We start from the raw sequence: 14,839 nt of genomic DNA, 5'->3' as shown, positions 1-14,839 counted from the left end.
TAAGTGGCATGATGCGTAATGTCTTCTAATGTCTAATTCATCATATTATTTATATGGTAGTATATATTACTATTCCACAATACCACAAAATGACTGAAGTAATTCACATAAAACACATACAAAAAAATTGTTTCACTTGTTATGTGAGTTATTTTGTGGTTTTGAAGCTCTACAGCTTGTGTACCTATTCACTGTTATTTCTATGGAAATAATTTACAGAATGCTCATACAAACTGTATGAGCATTCTGCTAAACATCTCCTTTTGAGCTCCACTGAGGATAGGACCTAGGGCTGTGTATTGGCAAGAATCTGGCGATACGATACGTATCACGATACATGGGTCACGATTCAATATATTGCAATATATTTCGATACTGTGCATAAGGCGATATATTGGGATTTTTTTAAAGTAGGACTATAATTTTAGAAAAAATAATATTTAAAAAAAGACATGATGTGCATAAAAGTCAAAGAAGTTTACTTTAGGTAAACAATTCAGTTCACAGAAAATCAGACTGCCAGTTTGGTATTGTGGTTCACAGGTTCTTAGTGAGCAAATTTTTATATTTCTCAAGTAGGCCATAATAAAAGAAAATACATAGCCCCTGTCACAATACAAAACAACAACGTGAACTGGACGAAAATGAATGAAAGTGAACAAAATGAATGTGTCATATAGGCCTATTGAAATCAAGTTTTTATGTGATAAAAGATTTTAAAAGAACTGGACGCGCGAATGAGGCGAATTAGCGTCTGCCGCGCTAAACGCCTCATTCGCGCCACAGGACCTCCAGACGCGCGTAAACGCGTCTTTGCATTAACTTAACATTGAAATCACTCGCGCCAGACGCTCTATTCGCGTTTGGTGTGAACGCAGCTTCACGGTGCGCCGTCCACTACAGCTAAGCGGCAAAACTACGCTCGGTGCCGCTGGCAACGCTGTAACGTCTCCGCTTTGGGGTGTGTCTGTTACGAGTGTGTTTGTTTTTTCAACACACGGACAGTATAATCATCATGCACGCGATTACATTTAGAAATAGACAAGCTTTGTTTCCAAATGCACCAAGCAAAGATCCTTTCAATTTTATAAACCCAGCCAATATAATAACAATAAACACATCCAAAATAAAATATTTAACATATAAACAACTGCAAAGCGTCTAATTTGTAAACAAAATGACTAAATCCATCATAAACTGCCGACCGCGTTTTTCCGCTTGATATTTGCATAAAGTCGAGAACTGCCCAACCTTTTGACGCTCTCAGTCGCTCTCAACGCTTTCTCCGGTCCGCTGTCACGGTGCGTGTCCACTACAGCGGCAAAACTCCGCTCAGTGCCGCTGGCAACGCTGTAACGTCTCCGCTTTGGGGTGTGTCTGTTGCTGTTGTGTTTAATCTAAGTTTTTTCAACACACGGACATTATAATCACCAGCAATGCACGCGATTCCATTTAGAAATAGATAAGCTTTGTTTCCAAATGCACCAAGCAAAGATATCCTTTTAATTTTATAAACTTTTATAAATCCAGCCAATATAATCACAATGAACACATCCAAAATAAAATCTTTAACATATACAACAACTGCAAAGCGTCTAATTTGTAAACAAAATGATTTACGCACTAAATCCAGCATAAACTCCGGCACAATTTGCATATTTTTAAACTCTCAAAACAGACGTCACATCCCGAACCTCACAGCAATTGGCTGCCGACCGCGTTTTTCGCTTGATATTTGCATAAAGTCGAAAACTGCCCAACCTTTTGACGCTCTCGGTCGCTCTCAACGCTTTCTCCGGTCCGCTGTCAATCCCAAAATGCACTGCTGAGCGTGAAGCTCGACTTCCATAGGAATGAATTGAAAACGCTTGCTCCGCTCGCTCTGTGCCAGTGGACACGCACCGTTCGGCGAGCCTTTTAAACAACATAAACGTGAACCACCGTCTTACCATGAATATTTTTGGACGTAAAAAAAAAAAAAAAAAAAAATCGATATTGCGTTTTTGAAAATCGATACAGTATTGCAAAATAAAATATCGCGATACTCATGTGTATCGATTTTTTCTTACACCCCTAATAGGACCTATAACAGGTCTGGAATAACATGAGGCTGAGAAAATGATAACAGAATTGCTATTTATGAGTGAACTGACTCTTTTGAATCTGGTGGTAATGATGTAATTCTGCTTACAGTCAGAGATACACGTACTTCATGTTTTCGGCTTGGTCCTTTTCAGTCGGCTAACAATGCCTCAAAAATAGACCTACAGCATTGCCTGTAAACACCGTAATCAGTGTCTCCCTCTACAGATATGTGTAGCGATAACATTCTGCCTCCCTCTTTTAGAGACTGTGTTTTCTGACTTGTTTTTGTCCTCTCTATCCTACCTCCCATCTTGTCCACATTTCTTCTCCCTGTGAAGTGTATAGCTGACGCTACACTCCACTGAAAAGATTGTCCATATCCGTCTGTGCCTGTTCCTTTCATTCTCTCTTTTTATTCTTTGAACGTCCACACTGTCCCGGCTCTGGTTCTCCAAGATGGCTAGGATAAGGGACACCTGCCATGTTCACAATCACCTGTTTTGGTTCCTTCGGCATAAGCCCTTTGGTAGAGTGCCGCCTGACTGTTTGAAGACAACTTGAACAAGACATTTTAAAGACAAAGCAAAGTACTTTCAGGAGATATCTCGCATTAAATGTGCTCAGTATTTGTGCCTGTTCACAACTAAGAAGCATTTGGATTCTTTCTGTTGTGTCTGGACAGGTAAAACCACCTTTTTAGTTTTGGTTTTAATCAGTGACTCAATCGTTGGCTTTTGTGTTGTATAAATCTTTTTAAATTTCTGGATTATCTGTAATATTTATCTGTGTTTAACCAGGGTTGTGTCGTAAACCTTGACATATCAGCACATTACCCAAACAGATTGATCACTTTCCACTAATGATTGTCAGATTTTAACAGGGTCGTGCCCTCATCAGTAGATTAGGCAGTCATTAACATTTTCATTAACCCAGACTTGATCTCTCCCGTCCCAGGTTTGATTTGTGTGTTGTTTGAGGTTCCTCTTTTTTATTGTTGCATTGTTTTTCCATTCAGGATGTCAGAGGCCAGTGGGTCTGTCACGGGGCAAAGCTAAAGTTTGCTCTTACAGTGGCTGGTACTATTGCCCAAGTTGTCACCAGGACAACCTCTTCCTCATACCTGCTCGTCTACTGCACAATTGGGACACTAATAAACACAAGGTATGTGTACAGACCTATTTACCCAATCCATATCTTTAATATTGTTAATAATTCTATACGTTTTCATGGTGCATTTGAGTTTAGAAATCTGCTCAAGACTCAAGACATCTAACAAAAGCTAAAAGTGATTACAAGTAACAACATTGTTGACATTGTGGTTCAGGTATCGAAACAAGCGAAGGAGTTTCTGGAGTTTGTTTATGAGGAGCCATTGTTAGATGTCCAGCAGTTGAACCTGTGTCTGTATGAGCATTGCGAGGCGCTGGCGGCCGTTCTCAAACTGAGACAGCAGCTCCAGTCTCTCAGGGCCTACCTCTTCAGCTGTCGGGCCACAGTTGCAGAAGACCTCCGCCGCAGGTGAGCTATGCCAGATAGCAGGAAGAGGAAAGATAGGGAAAGTAAGAGTAAAACAGATTAAAAATGACAAAATGGTATATTTTGATAACGCACATCTGACATGGACCGTCTTTTGTTGTTTGAATCAACAACATTTTGTTTACCAACCCCGTTTTGCTTTATTAACTCTGTGGGTACCGAAACAGCAGATTATTAAAAATGGCAGTTACTGCACAAAAGGGGGTTTATGTAGTGATGACATAGAAGCCATTTTTGGTTCCCCAAAGAACCTTTCAGTGAACAGTTATTAAAAGCAAAGTTTCTAAGTGTAAATAACATTTTAATAATCAAATAATTTTTCCATTCTAAAGAACCTTTTGTGCAATGTTATGTTAAAGGTTGTTTATGGAGCCATCATTGTCAATAAATCTTCATTTTTAAGAGTGTATAGTGATCAACCAATAAGGATGTTTCATTTGCCAATGTGACTATTGATATCACACAATTCAATGTCGTACTAAAAATTGCTGAAATTAAATGCATTATAAATATTACATATTTATTTAAAAAAACTTTTTTAAAGTAGACAATCAGTTTTATTTTGTTTCTAATACATTTTAAATACATTTATAAATTTTTATTTCTTACATTTTTAATTCTTATGATATTTTTAATAATAATAAAAAAAAATGTAAAGCACTTTGAATTTACCACTGTGTATGAAATGTGCTGCATAAATAAACTTCCTTAAAATATATTATAAGCTTGTTTTATTTTGTTTTATTTTTTGGCCTTGTTGAGATTGGTTGACCACAACTGGATTGGCGTTTCTTAGTTTCCTTTAAACAAACAGTAATTTGCTGCAGTTTTTAAATAAATGTTTTCTTGTAGGTCGTATGGGAAAGTGTCAAGGTGAGAGTTTAATGGCACAACTTCTGCTTAAAAAATGACAGGTGCAGTGATCTATGAACGTTTATGCTCCCGTGAAACTGAGATTCTCGCCTATTGAAAAATTTGTTGCAATAACTCAAATCATATGCAAATGAAATAAAATGTGCAAAGGCTAATTATTGTGACTTAATTTTGTAATTTGTATATAAAACGCATGACCATGGAGCAAGAGCAAAACTCACTATGGAGACTGTAGAAGTGATCGGTTGTTTCATCTATGCCTATATGGTGTTTTTTTTTTTTAAGAACCAACACAAAAGATTATATTGTTGTTAGTGACATCAAAACAGTTGGAGTTATACAGTCAGGAAGATAAGATTAAGTTCATAAATACTTCATTGATATCAGTGCATGAGTGTATAAATATTCCCTGGTTGTAGTAGTCCAGTGATTCTGATAACAGTGTTTGATTTAGCCTAGCAGGGATACACACTGAGATTTTCCTCTCTCTGTTTCCAGATTTGTAAGATAGAAGTATATATTGTGGAAAAACCTAATTTGTTTCAAACAGGGCATTATCCTATTTTTGAATAATAAACACCTACTTGTAATAGCTACCTTTTTCATGACAATAGCATCTTCATTAATCATTTGATGTAGGCTACATTACTGTGATAAATATTTGTAGAATCTTCCAAGGCACATACAATAGTGGTTGACTGCTGCTGGTAGCATCTGGTTTGTTACTCTCTGCAAAATAGAGGGAGATTCATCGTAACATAGACATGTATTTAGCATGTAGCACTGACAAAGTGTGAATTTGTAATGCTATTTCAAGGAATGCATTTGGGTTTTTTGGGAATAAGCAGATCTTTCGTGGATTTCTAAGGTCCATGTTCAGCAGGAATGTGAAGGAGCTGTGTTTATGCAAAGGTTTCAGCACTAAAAGGCTTGTCTATGTGATGAATGCTTTGTGCTCTTACCAGGGTCAGTGTGGAGACCATGAGATTGCGCTAAGAGGCCTTAAACATTCACACCATAGGAGACGAAAGCATGTACAGCTCTGTGATGAAATATCACACAATGGAAAGCTACCACAAGCGTTTCCCCAACGAATGGCTCAGCTCCTTTTATACTAACAGTTAATCATCAGAAAAAGATAACTGTTAACTGAAATTAGGGTTAGATGTTTCACCCAAAAATTTACTGTAAATTTTGCGATCATTTACTTTAATGTGGTTCTTATAAGCCTGCATCGCAATCTTTATTATTATATATTATATATGAAACACTGAGACATTCTTCAAAATATCTTCTTTTGCGTTCCACAGAAGAAAGTCAAAGAAAGTTTATAACATCACGGTGTGCAAATGATCACCAAAGCTTTATTTTTGTGTGGAAAAATAGAGGAAACTGCAGTTTATTTCTCCTAGTGCCCATGAAACACATCCTCAGATAGACATAGAGCTCTTTTTGTGGTAAACTAATTTCCATCTTATTCTTTCTTTTCCCTATTGAAATCAAGTATGGCAAAACAAAAACGTTCATAAAAAAAACTTCAAATGTTGACTTAATGCTGTTGCTAATGCACTCTTAGCTACATGTTCAGAACGCTGTTTGTTGTTTTGAATCACTGAATTATTGAATGGGCCAGTACCCTTTCCTATGTATTCGCTCCTTTGAACTCCATGGTGACGTAGAAACAGGATGGCCGTTTGAAGTGCAGACGTGAGGGCTCTTGCAAAAGGGAACCTCAGCTTGAACTGAATATCCTCTCCGAGGTTCATCTTCTTGGAGCGGTCCCAGCTGCCCACCGAGCGGTGACTTTATCTGGCCGGTGTGTTTACAGGGTGTAGCAATGGTGACCCTAGCAGGAGGCAGCGCTAGAGGGTTAGTGTTTATGGCCAGGCTATTAGCAGGCATCAGGCTAATGCTCCGCTTTTCCAAACAGTGTAGGATTGATGAGGGCGGTGGCGCTAAAATATTACCTTAGCCATTCATCGCCCAGCCCGGAGACTCATCAGCGGTTGTGAAGAGGCCCACAAGTGTTTACACTAAGCCAATGAGAGAAGGGGGAGATCTGTCACAGTCCACACCTAATGCACCTCATTGAACTGCAGGGGCATCCACACACACGCTTACTACCTTAGTCTTTACCTTTCAATAGCTCTCCCTCGTGTCTTGGCTTGGGAAACAAGAACCAGTTTTGATTTGCTCTACTATTCAGGGGCACTGCAACACTGCTACTGGATCCACAGTGTGAAACATACAACACGACCAGTATAGTCCATTTTCCAAGCGAATGATCATCATGAGCTAGATCTTTTTAGTGAATCGTAAGCATTGGTAATTGCAATTGGTATTGTCTGATTCTTGAGAAATTCTTTAAAGTGTCAATCTTTTGAAGTGGATCAAAACCACACAGGACAGCCAGTGTAGTTTAATCGATTCCTGAATTAATGACTCCTATAAACCAGGGCTGCATCCAAAATTGCATACTTCCCTTACTATATAGTAGGTGAAAAACAGTATGAGACCAAAGAAGTATTTCAGAATTCACTATACTCATAAAAGAGTAGGCAGAAAGTACCAGGATGACCTACTAATTCCGGCGAGACTCTGAAATGTGCATACGATGAACACTTTATTATACCATGAGGCCACAGGAGAGAATTTATGAATGACAGTGAAGCGATGCAACTGACACTGGTAGGTCACATGATAATGACAACATGGCGGATGTAGTACGTCCGGATTACATTCATACTACACACACTCGTACTGTATAGAACATACTTTTTTAGCGGTCGTGAAGTAATTACTTATTCAAAATAAGTACCTACTCAAGAGATTTCGGACACAGCCCAGTTCTTTTTGGTGAATCAATCACATACATGTGTTTTCTAATGTTTTGAAAGAAGTCTCTTATGCTCACCCAGGCTGCATATACAGTGAGGAAAATAAGTATTTGAACACCCTGCTATTTTGCAAGTTCTCCCACTTAGAAATCATGGAGGGGTCTGAAATTGTCATCGTAGGTGCATGTCCACTGTGAGAGACATAATCTAAAAAAAAAAATCCAGAAATCACAATGTATGATTTTTTAACTATTTATTTGTGTGATACAGCTGCAAATAAGTATTTGAACACCTGAGAAAATCAATGTTAATATTTGGTACAGTAGCCTTTGTTTGCAATTACAGAGGTCAAACGTTTCCTGTAGTTTTTCACCAGGTTTGCACACACTGCAGGAGGGATTCTGGCCCACTCCTCCACACAGATCTTCTCTAGATCAGTCAGGTTTCTGGGCTGTCGCTGAGAAACACAGAGTTTGAGCTCCCTCCAAAGATTCTCTATTGGGTTTAGGTCTGGAGACTGGCTAGGCCACGCCAGAACCTTGATATGCTTCTTACAGAGCCACTCCTTGGTTATCCTGGCTGTGTGCTTCGGGTCATTAAGACCCAGCCTCGACCCATCTTCAATGCTCTAACTGAGGGAAGGAGGTTGTTCCCCAAAACCTCGCAATACATGGCCCCGGTCATCCTCTCCTTAATACAGTGCAGTCGCCCTGTCCCATGTGCAGAAAAACACCCCCAAAGCATGATGCTACCACCCTCATGCTTCACAGTAGGGATGGTGTTCTTGGGATGGTACTCATCATTCTTCTTCCTCCAAACACGTTTAGTGGAATTATGACCAAAAAGTTCTATTTTGGTCTCATCTGACCACATGACTTTCTCCCATGATCATCCAAATGGTCATTGGCAAACTTAAGACGGGCCTTGGCATGTGCTGGTTTAAGCAGGGGAACCTTCCGTGCCATGCATGATTTCAAACCATGACGTCTTAGTGTATTACCAACAGTAACCTTGGAAACGGTGGTCCCAGCTCTTTTCAGGTCATTGACCAGCTCCTCCCGTGTAGTTCTGGGCTGATTTCTCACCTTTCTTAGGATCATTGAGACCCCACGATGTGAGATCTTGCATGGAGCCCCAGTCCGAGGGAGATTGACAGTTATGTTTAGCTTCTTCCATTTTCTAATGATTGCTCCAACAGTGGACCTTTTTTCACCAAGCTGCTTGGCAATTTCCCCGTAGCCCTTTCCAGCCTTGTGGAGTTGTACAATTTTGTCTCTAGTGTCTTTGGACAGCTCTTTGGTCTTGGCCATGTTAGTAGTTGGATTCTTACTGATTGCATGGGGTGGACAGGTGTCTTTATGCAGCTAACGACCTCAAACAGGTGCATCTAATTTAGGATAATAAATGGAGTGGAGGTGGACATTTTAAAGGCAGACTAACAGGTCTTTGAGGGTCAGAATTCTAGCTGATAGACAGGTGTTCAAATACTTATTTGCAGCTGTATCATACAAATAAATAGTTAAAAAATCATATATTGTGATTTCTGGATTATTTTTTTTGGATTATGTCTCTCACAGTTGACATGCACCTACGATGACAATTTCAGACCCCTCCATGATTTCCAAGTGGGAGAACTTGCAAAATAGCAGGGTGTTCAAATACTTATTTTCCTCACTGTATATGATCAAAAATTAATTTAAATAATAAAAGCATTAATTATAAGCATTAATTATAAATAACTAATTATATATTTTAAACAGCCATTGCTCCAGCTCCAGAGCTCAGTGTCTTTCAGAAATAATTCTAATATGCTGATCTGTTTCTTAAGAAACTTTTCTTATTATTATCAATGTTGAAAACAGGTGTGATGCTTCATATTTAGTGGAAACTGTGATTCATTATTTTTCAGGATTCTTTGAAACTAAAGTTCAAAAGAACAGCATTTATTTGAAATAGAATTTTTTTGTAACAATGTAAAAATATAAAACTTTTGAACGGCAGTGTAGTGTGTTTTTTGTTTAGTGCTGTTGTCTAATATGTCTTTTACAAGGCGAATTATTGAATTGTATTAATGCCACCTTTAAATTTTTTTTTTCATTAGTCATTTAATTTTTCTAAACATTTATTTCTCAAAAAATTGTTAACGGAACCATTAAAGAACTATAATTCTTAACTGGAAACATAAAGTTCCTTATGTTGTTTCGAACCTTTATCATTGTATTCCACGGAATGCTGTCTTTCCACTTGTTTGAATACTTGAATACTAATTCTCTAAATAACTACAAGAAGCCTGCTTACTTGAATATGGTGCCTGCTGACTTTTCTTCTTCATCTACTTTTGACCAATCACAGGTTACTTCATAATCACAGTTTCTCTGCCATTAAAGAGTATCTATCCATAGGCGGTTGAGGGAAAACAGCAAAATCAACATATAGCCTCTTGCTTATGTGCTTGCCACCCTCTGATTCCGGTGGCTGGATTTGGTTGTCTTTTGTTTGACAACAATTCATATATCGTCTGGTTACCAGCACTGCAAACACTTGAATGTATTTACCCTGAGAAATGACAAAAGATTCAGACATGAAGCTCTGTCATGAGCAGAGATGAATTTATGCTGGGGGATATAGAAAGCAGAAAATAGACTGTCACCATGACCAGAGGTAAATGAACACCCAGAGAGACGCAGGTTTCTTTTCAAACACTGTCCTGACTTGAACAAGCTTGACAAAGGCAGGCAAATCAGTGTAACAACACATCCGCAGGGATTAAGTTAGGATTTCATCTTGTCATACAGAAGATAGCGCATTAGAACATGGAATCTTGTCAATGCAATATCTTTTCTTTGTCAGCCTTCCAAAGATGTTCAGTAATACCACACTTGTTGCACAGATTTGTGGGTATGTAAAGCTTTGAGCTCTGTGGTTTCCAGACCCTTTATTAGGCGCTCATACCTCTCTAAGGCCGCAAATCTGTCAAGAGTGATCTGTAAACACTTCAGTGAAAAATTCTTTATCATCAAAATATAAAAATTCTGCTTTAGGATTCTTCTTGTCGATTCCACTTCCTCGATGGTCCCATTATGACTTTTTAGAGGCATTTAGCTGTATGTGTTAATTGACTAAATAACCAACTCATGCATTTTTCACTTTGTTTTTAATTCACAAAAAAAAAATGGTTTATAAGAGTCATTTGTTTGGGAATCAAACATGCTCTATTTGATTTACTAAAAAGAACTGGATCATGATTTTGAGAGTCATTTGTGTTGGAATCAGACTACACTGTTTTTTGCTGGTTGCAGTCAAACTACACTGTTTGTGTGTAATGTAGGCCAGCTAGTAAAGAGCTTTGCAGGTAAAACCTCACTGAAAAAGGTGCGTTAGTGGCTGATGCTGTATACTTTGCACTATAGATTTAGCAGTGTTTTCATTTTTTTTTTTTATGGATCTCGTTTACCAACCCTACTCATCGTGCATCATTCTTTTTCATTAATGAGTTTAAAGAACATCTACAAATACTCCTGTCTGAGAACAGTACAACATGGCCAAAAAGACAGCACATTTAAACTCTCTCTTTAAGGTTTAAATGCATACATTTCTTAAACCTAAGACAACGCCTTCACAACTCTTGATAAAGTATCGTTGTTGACGTGTCATACATCAAACCCTAAACAAAGCTGCTGTCATTAGCTCTATTTGTACTAATGACACCTGCTGCAACTCTTGTCTGTTGACCCTTGAGCCTTCCATAAACAACTGAAAAGAGATTTCATCCTCCGCTTAGTAAACATCCCACCCCCTGCCTCCATGCCTCAGTTTAGACTAAGATTAGTGCTGTAATGATTGCTTGGCCTAATGAGGTCTGAGGGATGAGCTGTGAATAGGGCTGTCTGGAGTACCGCCATGCTTCCTCTCTTCAGCCAGCAATGAGATTATGGCAGTGAATGAAAAGATGGAGGTTCACCACAATCCCTAAAGCTGAAGACTGAGATGTCCAGCGAGTCTCAAAACACGCATGCATTTGTGCAACATAGGCGATTTTTAGATCATGTGCGACTCTACATAATATAATAGCTAAATTCACTCCTAAATGCCCCATTATAGCTCAAAACTACCCAGCATGCTTTCCTCCCATGCCTTAATGCCATAAATTCCCTCTCTCCTGTCTTTAGCTGTGTTTGTGGTCTGCAAGGCTGTCTCTAATTCCCAACATCTGCCTGACGGGCTGCTAATGACGGAACCAAGCCACTGAGGAAGCGGAGTGGAGGAACTATTAGTGGGCAGGAGTAAAGATGCACCCGTTTCCAGTGCCAAACTACCTAATAGATCCAATTTTCCAGCCTTTTGTGGTAAAAAAAAAAGACAGCAGTAGTCCGCTATAGTGTGGCTACACCAATAGCTTTGTGTCTGAATGAATTGTTTTATGCATCTCCAATGAGGAACATTAACATTTCATTAGACTGAATCGCTTGTTCTGCTGGGTCTGTTGTCAGTGGTTGTTATTGACTGACTAGTTAGTAAAAGATGGGATCAATAACAGTTTTTCGTTTCATTTCCTTCTCGCAACCGCACATCATTTTTTTTCTCTCCACCTCACAGTGTGCCTGTTGCTTTTCCCTTCCCCTCTTTTCTGGATAATTCTGTGGGCCCTTGAGTTTGTAATGTGAGCAGGCGTGGGTGAATGAGAGAGGGAAAGAGCGAGTGTTGGCTCATGGGAGGAGAGAGGTGAAGAGGGCCATAATAGCCAGCCAGATGGAGAGAGAGAGACTGAGCCGCCCCACTTCACCCATAATAAGGGATAGTGCTTTTAAATGCCTATTTTACAGCCTTTTTCTAATTCAATTGAATTAACCCCTATTTCCAAGCAATTTGGACCCATGTTGTCATGGATACAGAGGCGGAAAGGCGGGAAACTAGCGTTCCCCCGTAATAGATTTGTGTGTAAGCTATTGCAGTTTTTTTTCTACAGATATGATCAGGCTCAGTTATGACTTGAGGTAATATTTATATGCTTTTTATGCTATTTCATGTTATTTTTCTTGTTGTGTTTTTCTGCAGGATCTTTCCAAGAGAATACCTGTTACAGCACGTGCACCTCTACTCATTGGCAGACCTGCAGCAGGTGAGTTTCTTCCCTGTCTTAACCATTCCTTTTTTTTTCTCTTTATACATATACATGCATGTAGGCTGACACAGGATCATTTTCATTATTGTTTTGTAATCTACGAAATAATCTAATGAAGTTTCGCTGAATGGAGTAAAATACAGTAAAATGTGCAGATTTGCAGATGTGTAGAATCTTGAAAGATTTTGAACCCTGTCAACACACAACAATTGCTCCAAAAAGTATTTGGGCACAGTTCAAATTTAATATTATTGCACTAGAAAATATCGATCCAAATGGAAATGAATTGCCAACCAAAATATGTCAGGTGTTTTCTCAGGACTAATTCACTTCTCTGGGCCTTTTACTTACAGCCTCAACTGGTGTATAGGTTTTTGTATGTATGAAGTCAATTCTCAGCATCGTAACCACATATATTCATCACTGTTACTATGAATATGATCCAGAAACAATATTTTTTCTTTTTGTTTTGAACAGTGTAGTAGACTGTCATAAAAAAAAAGAAGTTAAAGGGCACCTATTATGACATTTAAAATGTTCCTAATGTTGTTTTGGGAGTCCCCAACAACAGTTTTACATGCATGCAATGACAAAAAAACACTTTTGTTGTCGTATAATATGCATTTATTTTTACCTGATTTGCTCACCGACTCCCAAATGATTCGTTCAACGACTCATTTTTCCAAACCCCTCCTTTGCGTGACGCTAACCTGCGGTGATTGGTCAGATGACCCAGTCAGTTGTGATCAGTATAACGTTACTCTGTGCAGAAAAGGTTTGCTTTTGTGTCGCACTTCAGAACACAGCAGGCTTGTTCGACTTCATGCAGCTTGCGCGTTTATTCGAACACCTTTAGTTCCTCTAAAGCTCACAAATCCGTTTTTTATAACAGTAAACACTCTTTTCATGTAGTTGCGATGTTATATTGTGTCATGTTTAGCAAATTAAAACGGATTAAAAAACGTAGACTCCACTTCATTGATAGTAGCTTATGTTGAACTTTATTCTTGTTCATACAGACGCTGTATGAAGCAATACATAAAGTATTGAATAAAAAATGTCTCTGAAACATCTGTATATTATTTGGCAAATATTGCATTTATTTCACTTCAGCTGTGGTAAAGTATGCAAACACCACGTGAGCGGTCACTACGGGAACCAGAAAGTGTCCGACTTCACGTCTCCGTTTGCAGCTCCTCCCCGCCTGTACGCGGCTACTCTCGCCGATCGGTTACATCCACAGACAGTATATATAAACGGTTACATCCAGCCGCAGCCGATGTCGAACACACCTAGCGTCTCGTCGCCATGATGTTTTCAAGTTTTCCCTGGCCTTGGAGCGCAATAAGTGGGCGTATCGTATTCAAATAACTTGACAAGTTGACGTCATCTAGTCAGAGAAAAAGCTTCGGTCTTCTAACGATTCATAAAAATGACTCAGATTCGACTCTTACTTTTGAAAGACAATAACTTTATATACGGTGCACTTTCATATTTCAAACTTTGCAGGATGTTTTTGTTCACTTAGATCTATGTTACACACTACATGAAAGGTAAAATTCAAAATTCCATAATAGGTGCCCTTTAATTCTGCAAGGATGCATTACAGTGACCAAAAGTGATTGTAAAGACGTTGTTACAAAATATTTATTTTTCAAATAAATTACACATTTATTACGGTTTCCACAAAAATACGAAGCAGCATGACTGAAAAATAAATATTTCAGTTTTATTTATTTTTTTAAACACAATTTCTTAAACGGAAATATTTCTTGAACAACAAATCAGCATATTAGAATGATTTCTAAAGGGTCATGTGACACTAAATATTGGAGTAATGACTGCTGAAAATACAGCTCTGCCATCATGGAAATAAATTACATTTTAAAATATGTTTAAATAGAAAACATACATAAATGCAGCCTTGGTGAGCAAAAGAGAACTTTCAAAACCCTTTTTTAAAAAGTATTATCAAACATTTGAATAGAATGTTTTTTAAATGTTTTACTTTGTGCTTGTAAATTATTTCTTGAACATAAATGCCACTTGATTTGATATTTTGTATTAAACCAATGCAATGACATTCATACATGTTTAAAAAGAGTGGTTAAATTGATAAGTATGTATGGAGGTTACTATATGTACTCATATTTCCTCGTACGATCCTGATAAAAGACTTCATCGCTTTCACAAACACACCTGTAGCACCCATCATCACCATGCAGCGTGTGTCTGGTCATTGTCTTCTGGCAGTGGATGTTGAGAGGCTGTGAGAGTGAGGGTGTTTTTCACACCCTTCCCTCGCAACCCTGACATTCAGAGAGTTACTGTAGATCTATGTGCAGCTCAGTGTCGCTGACACATTAACCTTCTGCTCTTCACTTAG

The 14,839-nt window shown here is 38.5% G+C and overlaps 1 protein-coding gene across 2 annotated transcripts in view; it reads left to right on the top strand.

The window, feature by feature from the left end:
- Nucleotides 1–14,839, top strand: part of plekhm3 (pleckstrin homology domain containing, family M, member 3) — a 45,133-nt gene that overhangs the window by 16,392 nt on the left and 13,902 nt on the right. Inside the window, exons 4-7 of one of the 2 annotated variants that reach the window (XR_014030294.1) lie at nucleotides 3,101–3,246; nucleotides 3,410–3,603; nucleotides 11,501–11,677; nucleotides 12,387–12,450. Coding sequence is in view for 1 of the 2 variants with exons in the window: in XM_081367645.1 (XP_081223771.1) it covers nucleotides 3,101–3,246; nucleotides 3,410–3,603; nucleotides 12,387–12,450 (404 nt within the window). In the remaining variant the exon portion in view is untranslated. The remainder of the gene's footprint in view (nucleotides 1–3,100; nucleotides 3,247–3,409; nucleotides 3,604–11,500; nucleotides 11,678–12,386; nucleotides 12,451–14,839) is intronic. The other variant, XM_081367645.1, reaches the window with a different exon arrangement.

Source organism: Scardinius erythrophthalmus (genome assembly GCF_964197995.2).
Source record: "Scardinius erythrophthalmus genome assembly, chromosome: 6".
Lineage (NCBI taxonomy): Eukaryota > Metazoa > Chordata > Actinopteri > Cypriniformes > Leuciscidae > Scardinius > Scardinius erythrophthalmus.
Note: the sequence above shows the minus strand (reverse complement) of the source record. Positions and strands in the feature narration are given on the sequence as shown.